The following is a 7715-nucleotide window of genomic DNA, read 5'->3' on the forward strand; positions in this document are numbered from 1 at the left end:
CTGATAGCTTGTTCCGACATAGTGAAGTTATCAGCTCTTGAAATTAATTTTCTCAAGCTAATGAAAATGTTGGTTTCCTTTAATTTACATTTTTCTTCTAGTGGCATGTTTTTTGGGCCATAGACACACTGTTTGGTATCACTGAAACCACAGTCAGCATTGACGTTTCCAGCATTAAAATCCGCTTGAGTTCTGTTCTCGGTTGCCTGTGTTGCTAGGACTCATTGCTGTCTCCAGTTTCATAGTGCAGAGTTTTAATTCTTTATGAGGGATAGAATTTGCCTTTAAAGGTCCAAATATTGGAATTTGTACTTTAACAGGCTTTGTACAGACTTGTTCACTTTCAGCTGCACAAAAGTCATGTGTTATTAGATGTAATTGTACAATGATATGTTACTAAAAATCAGGACTATTAAAGCTCACTTGCATGGAATGCAGAAAATACAGTTGATTAAATTTGATTTCTGTTTGTTTTATTATATACAGAAAGTGCTGTAAAATAGGAAATGTACTCAGCTAATAATGGTTAGATTAAATTTGTAGCCAGGTTTTCTTTTTTACCCATCGGCCAGGTAAATCTCATTGTTTGGACAGCACGGGTTCCCTCTTGTGGTTAACTTAACTTATGGAATGGCTTTGATTTTCCAGCACAGTGACATTCTGAGTTGTGTTTCATTTAAACTACTATTAGCAAAAAATCATCAATGTGAAGCACCTTACTTAACAAGGAAAGGTCCTGGAAGAAGAAAAGAAATGAAGAAATCCTGAAGACTTTGGAAGGCTTCTCATTTCCTTTTGCTATTGTTTCAATTATTCATGTGTTTCCCCTTTTTATCACACTCTCCAGTTAAAAAAAAACCCCACAAAAACAAACAAACAAACCCACAATGAAATAAACCCAAACCTCCTAAGTATGGCAGAGATCCTTCACATGTGCAGATAGGAACTAAAAAAATAAAATGAGAATTTCTTTCAAAGCATTTTGAAAAAAGATTAGTAAAAGGCATTTAACTGTTAACCTGTCATACATTGTAAGAGAATTTATTTAATTTAGTTTGGCTCAGCTGTTTGTTTACTTGACTGGATACAGGTCAGAGGAAAAGGACACATAATTCCATAGGTTATGGTTGTTTTGGTTATAAATGTTGTCATATGGCCATTTAAAAACTGATACAAAACTTTAAATTTAGTAGAACAGGTAATTCTTTCACAGTAAGTCCATTATTGCACTCATTGTAACTAGAGCTTCCCTTTGGATATGTGAAGTGGTGGCTGAAATGTTTGTTACTGTGCCTGGCACAGTGCATTTCATTTGTTTAATAATTAGTAATATTAATCATTTGTGGTGGCAAGGTGGTGTCTCCTTGGTCTTGGGAATAAAAGTATTTGACAGGAATTTGACCTTTCTTTCTCCTCAAGGAGAATGCAGAGAGCTCCCAATTCTAGTTCCACAGGATTTATTTTCAAGAGTTCATGTAAAACATCTGTGTAGCCAAAGGGCTTTTTCTAATTAAGAAGAATGGTCATAAAATTCCATGGCTATTTAAATTTACCATTTGTGACTCAAACTGAAATATTAATAAGGGTGCAGATGCAGGCACAAAAAATAATGTAGACCTTATTAATGTGTAGAGCTGTTCCAGCTTGTGCAAACGAAAAAAAAATAAACAAAAAAACCCCATGAGATTCATCACTTACTGGGAATTCCCATTAGGTTTCTTGTGCATTAGAGAAAATGATCAGCATGCAAATTGTCCAGAAGGTATTGATTCAGATACTGAGATAGGACAATCTGAGTCCTATATATCAAAACTGTGAGTTCTAAGACAATTCACAGTAAAAAGATGAAAACAAAATGAAAGGGGGATTGTGATCTGACTTTAAAGATTTAACAGAAGAATTGCTTTGTTGTGGACTCTTAAGAACCATATAAACATGAATTTCCTATGTGGTATATGCAATACCTACATTTCATCTTACATTTCACCTTTCTTTTTGTAAGCTTTCTGTCAGTTTGATTTCAAAGGAAGCAGGAACAGGCCTTTGGAAAGAAAATGCTTCAATTAAGTTATTTTATCTGTATCATATTTCTTTATATTCTTTGATGGGGAGCTAACCTGAATAAATGCTGTAAGGTTATCCCAGTATGGTAACGCTTCTTAAACAGATGGAAAATAACTAATTGCAGGATGTGAAGTCTAAAAGAAGTTTGCTCTGAGGAATCATTGTATTTCGCCTTTTTTTTCTTTTTTTTTTTTCCATGCGATGCCATACTGCTTAACTGGTATTGTACAGTAAAGTCTTTATTATTAGTGTAGTTGCAGGGATGGAAAGAGGAGAAATGGCAGAGATCACAGAGCGAAATACCTGGAGCTGGTCACAGAAAGCAGGAGGCACACTTTCTAGAAAGTGGAGAAATGAAGATGTCTTCTTATTTAACCACTCTCTTTCCATGCTGCCCCACAAATTAATATTTCTTACTGTCAGTGAGGCTTCACATGATGCTTCATGATACTTGAGACTTAAGGCCAGGTCCTGAACTGCTGTATTTCCATGAATAAGTAAAAGCCATCAAATGGGTCAGTGGTGCGCACATACCCTGCTTTGTGCGGGTCCTGGGTTAGGGAGCGACCTTGAGGCTTTGCTTCCTCGGGCAAACTAGTGCTTGTAAGCATTACAAAGCCTCCCTGGAGAAACTGGCATTTTCCAAGCGGCTTTCACATACCCCACTGCCTGATTATTCAGCCTCAGAAGAGGATGCCTATCTTTCCAGCCCCAGGGTGAATGCAGGGTTTGCAGCTGCTATTTTGTGAACAGGAAGCTTCATGGAAGCAGAAATCAGTTCAAAACTGAGGGGTGAAAAATGCTGTTAAATGCCACTGCATTTACTGCATCAGGGAGTTAAAAGCAGTGTGGACAGATATAATAAAGAGAAGTAAATGCAAGAAGGAAGAAGGAGAGATAGAAGTGAAAATCAGAGAAAATTAAATGCATTATAATAAATAGAAAAAAAAAGCTTTAAAAGACTCTGGACATGGAGAACAAATGGACTGTAAACCACTCGTGCTGTAGCTGTTGCCATCATGAGAACCTGAGGAGCTGGAAGGACAGCAGTTTGTGAAGTATAGGAATTGTCTTGCCTGGAAAGCCTTGGAGCCTGACGAGGTTATGGATTAGTTCATTTTAGCCTTACTAGGGAAACACAAATGCTAGGTTGATTTTCACCCTTTGGTCTTTCTCTGGTGTTTATAAACCAGTGAACTAGTATCTCCTAGTACTTCTGCTCATCCCAAAACATTCTGCTTTTACATCAGCTGTACAGTGTTTACTGCAATATAGATGTCTCTGAACATTATTCCTAGGCTGAACTCTGGAAATAAGCCAAACATGGTAATGGTGAAATAAGAAAACAGTCAAACTGTTCATGCTAGAGAGCAGTTTGGAATTATTTCTGATACATCTCTGTCTCTGGGCAGGGGAGAGCCCATTTAGAGGTGCCAAACTGCAGATGTCTGCTGTCCTCCTTGATCTCCATCTAAATTTGGATTATATCCCTCTGAAAGCATCTTTGAATATGATAAGCCTTTTTGTTTAAGGGAAAAAAAGATCAGACTGTATGACCCGATGATGTAAGACTTAATATTTGAGAAACTGTGGCAGTATTTATGTGTGCTGGATGTGTCTGAAAGTTGCATCCCTCACATCTTAGATGGTGTGGAACAGTCTAGCTGTTGACACTGAGCTTATATAATGACAATGAAAAGAGTTATCTGATCTCTCCCTGCAAATGTAGTCCCTGCCACTGTCTAAAATCTTTACTTAATCTTTTACTCTGTATGGGTTTGGGTGAATTCTAGGTGCAGCTTTAACAACAGCAGTGGTTTTGCACTAACCTTGCAAAAGAGAAGGAAAGGAAAAGAACAGTAAAAAGAATGGAGTTCCAGTTAGAAACATATATTCTGTGATTTAGCAGAAAATGGAAGACATGCCCCTCAGGCTTGCTTTGCTACATCACTGTGACTGCAACAGGGAAATTACCATTTTTGGTAAGCTCTTTGTGTGTGAATTAAATAGCTGGTAAAATATTTAGGTGCATAAGTAGGCATAGTTGCTGGTTTGATTAGCTTGTTGGTGTGGGGTTTTTTTTGTACTGGACACCAAAAAACAAATAAATAGAGCAGAAACTCTTCTTGGAAATGATCAGAGAGAGGCTGCACTGTGACTGCAGTGGAGCCACAAGTCTTCACTGGTGTCCCCTGGGAATGGCTCAGGTTACTGACGTGTCAGCCTGCTGTGGCCTGTCCCTCCTCCTGCCCACAAAGGGCTCTGTGGGCCACAGGACATTTCCAAGGGCCTTTTTCAGAAGCATTATTCCAAAATGTGTTGTCCTTGGAGGGTAAGTGTTGGCAGCGACTGGGCAGTGATTTGGCTTGGGGAATTCTGCTGTTGTTTGTATTTTACATACACTCTTGCTGAAGGCTGGTGGAACTGGAATTGTGATTGAGAGCCTGTCGTTCAAGAAATGACTTTTCAGTTGAAATAAAGCGATGAAGTTTAATGCATTTTCTGAGATAACAAACCTTAAAATTGAAGTCACCAGTGGATAACATTTATCATGATTTCTGTGCAGGGTCTGTGCTGTTAGAAGTTATTTGAACAGCAACATGTCAGATCATGGTTTTCACAGCTCAGCCTTTGTTGTGTTTGTTGATATTTATAGGAGAAGCCCAGATGTACAAGCCAAAGAAGAACTGTGGAAACATATTCAGTAAGTATGGTCCTTGTAGGGTCTGAGATGCTTGGTTTGCCCTTAATGTAGTTATTCAAATCCCCTCCACTGTGGCAGTTCACTGATTTAGTTACAGTAAATTATGTCTATGTTAATGACCTGCTGTGTGTAGAAGATACTGCAGGTCACTGAGTGCACTGAATAAAGATGACCACTGTATGTAAATGAATTAATAAAGAACAATACATAATTTTAGAGATTTATTCCTGTGTGGCTTCCAAAATGTCAATAGCACTTTTTGGATGACACCCCATTACCCCTTAGGAAGATATTTAGCAATTCCAAAGCATATTCAGTGTTTAGCACACATATTGCTCATTATATTGTGAAGCAACAAGATCAGATTTGCAGAGAGGTGAGAGGAAGGTGGAACAGGATGCGACATGCAGTTGAAGCAATCAAGGTGAAGTTACACTTATTTCAAAATAGGTTTCCTATTTTGATGTCAAGGTAGCTTCAGGGCTGACAACTGCTTGTTTTAGTAAATCTTTTCAGCCCAATATAATAAAAATAAAAACATTTTTGCACTTCACAGTTACTGTTACAGTTTTTACTTTTCCTCATCCTTTATAGGAAGGAGCTTGTGGATCCATCTGGCCTATCTGAGGAGCAATTGAAAGAAATTCCATACACTAAAGTAGAGTGAGTCTATGTCAGAATTTTTTTTTTGTAAATATAAAAGTCCACTTTTCTTACTTTACTCTGACCTCTGTCTTACTGAAATAGGAACGGATTTACACATAATCTCTAAGCTCATATCTATTCCAAATACTCACCTAGGATGGTGTTAGGTGGGGATACTTAATAATCTTAAAATCTAGTATTTTTCCTTTTCAAAAATACGAAAAAAAAATCATCTTCATCTCTCCTGATCTCTCCCACACACTCATGAACCTGTCTGTATGTTCTGTATGTCTCCCTATGGTAGCCATGAATCTTTTTTATAAACTGCAGAACCAGAGAGAAGTGAACGCAGACAAGAAAACCCATTTTTTCCTAAATATTTTTTGTTTTAAATATTCTGATCATTCAAGGCACTCTTTGACCTCCGCAATCCCTTCCCTGGCTTGTCATGGGCAGCTGCCAGGGCATAGCTATTTCCTTGAGAACCAACATCCATTTCACTGTGGTAATAGCCCACGTGGGATTCCATGTGTCAGTGCAAGCAGCTGAATGCGGTAAAAATGGGATCCTGGGTTGCATTATAATGTACTTCCACAACACAACACACTAGGCAGAAAAGGCTGAGTTTAAGGACTTATAAATTAATGCATTCTTTATTAAAGTTTCATTCTCAAATATGGGCATGCCAGTTTGTGACCTCGGCTCTCCTAAAGCATTGAATTCCAAATACAGACTTTTAAAAAGAAGTACCAACCCTTTAAATTCAGCCAGTGCAAGAAGCCACCTGTTACACTTCGGTAAGGAATGGGAGGACCTCTCTGTCTGCAGCTGAATTTATGTTTTGTGCCGAAGATCTGGTTTACCAGCCCAACCCCCTGTTGTGAATTCTGTGTCTCTCTTAGGACTCAAGGCGACCCCATCCGCATCCGGCACTCGCACTCCCCTCGCAGCTACCGGCAGTACCGGCGGTCCCAGTGCTCTGATGGGGAGAGATCTGTCCTGTCTGAAGTGAAGTATGTGAACCTGGTTATTAGCACTGGACTAATGGACTAATTAGCACTAGTCTAGTGCAGCCCAAAAGTTGTTTAGAGAGGTGAAGAAGAGGTGGTAAGAAGCAGCATAAATGTGGCTTGTTGGTGGCACAGGGTTCAGGCAACCCCCTAAATGGCATGTCTTCAGAGCTAAACATGAAAAACAACTCCAAAACCTTTTATGGTCTGTTTCCAGCCACAGTGGCTTTCTTGATCCATTTGGAAGCAGGAAAAACTGAAAAGGCTGAAATAAACCTGTATTGGTCTTTAGTGGAAGGTCATAAAGTTGCCTAGGGGTTGCTGCCCAGATACCTTCATCCTTGATAGAGTTAAGATGTTATCTGTGTTAGCTTTGTAATTTGTTTCATGGGAACTCTAGTACAGCCCCCTTCATCAATGGGTGGATCAGTCTTTCCTAGAAGACTGAAGAGTACTTATGAATGGAAAAGCAACAGCCCCATTCAGTTGCATGAAGGCCTTAAAAATATGAAACTGTCTTCCAGTCCCCACCTGGAAGGCTAGTTTTAGCTGGGTAGCACCCTGAAGGAGGTGTGGCACACCCATGATTTCAGGTGAGACTTGTCTTTGCCATGAGGGTGGTGATGTTGCCCAGAGAAGCTGTGGCTGCCCCATCCCTGGAAGTGTCCAAGGCCAGATTGGACAGGGCTTGGAGCAACCTGGGATAGTGGAAGGTGTCCCTGCCCATGGCAGGGGTGGAACTGGATGATCTTTAAGGTCTCTTCCAAACTGAACCATTCTGTGATTCAATGATGTTGCATCCATTTGGGCTGCTTCTGAAGACCATGAGAAGACAGGGATGGGATGGGCTATGCCCTGGAGCTGCCCACAGAGGATCAGCATGACAGCTTTCAGATGTCTAAAGTCAGGTGATAAAAGCCTTTCATATCTATAGAACTGTCTGTGTCAGTTTCATTGTTCTTCCTCTGCACAGCTATAGTTTACTTCATTAAAGCAATATCCATTTTGTGATATCATAATTCCAGTGTCAAAACTGATCTGGTCCCTCCACTGCCTGTTACACGATCTTCAGACGGGAAAGGTCCCAGCATCCAGCTAACTCAACAGGTTAGTGATTGTACATCCTTTGCAATTTTCCTTTTTATTGGAGGGAGAAGTGGGGCTCTAGTGCTTTATTTAAGATGGTTTTTGTTTTTCAGTGAAAAATAAAGATGAGATTTTTTTCAGCAGCAGTGTGAGTTGAATTTTTGTATTTTACTTACACTTTGTATTCCAAAATATATGTACTTCTT

At 39.4% G+C, this 7715-nt stretch overlaps 1 protein-coding gene across 1 annotated transcript in view; it reads left to right on the forward strand.

Moving 5' to 3' along the window:
* Positions 1 to 7715, forward strand: part of EPB41L4A (erythrocyte membrane protein band 4.1 like 4A) — a 74622-nt gene that overhangs the window by 61982 nt on the left and 4925 nt on the right. The window contains exons 21-24 of the mRNA XM_017728366.1: positions 4721 to 4768; positions 5363 to 5431; positions 6316 to 6426; positions 7449 to 7530. Of these exons, the coding sequence (XP_017583855.1) occupies positions 4721 to 4768; positions 5363 to 5431; positions 6316 to 6426; positions 7449 to 7530 (310 nt within the window). The remainder of the gene's footprint in view (positions 1 to 4720; positions 4769 to 5362; positions 5432 to 6315; positions 6427 to 7448; positions 7531 to 7715) is intronic.

The sequence above is a fragment of the Corvus brachyrhynchos genome, unplaced genomic scaffold (genome assembly GCF_000691975.1).
Source record: "Corvus brachyrhynchos isolate BGI_N302 unplaced genomic scaffold, ASM69197v1 scaffold433, whole genome shotgun sequence".
In the NCBI taxonomy this organism is placed as follows: Eukaryota; Metazoa; Chordata; class Aves; order Passeriformes; family Corvidae; genus Corvus; species Corvus brachyrhynchos.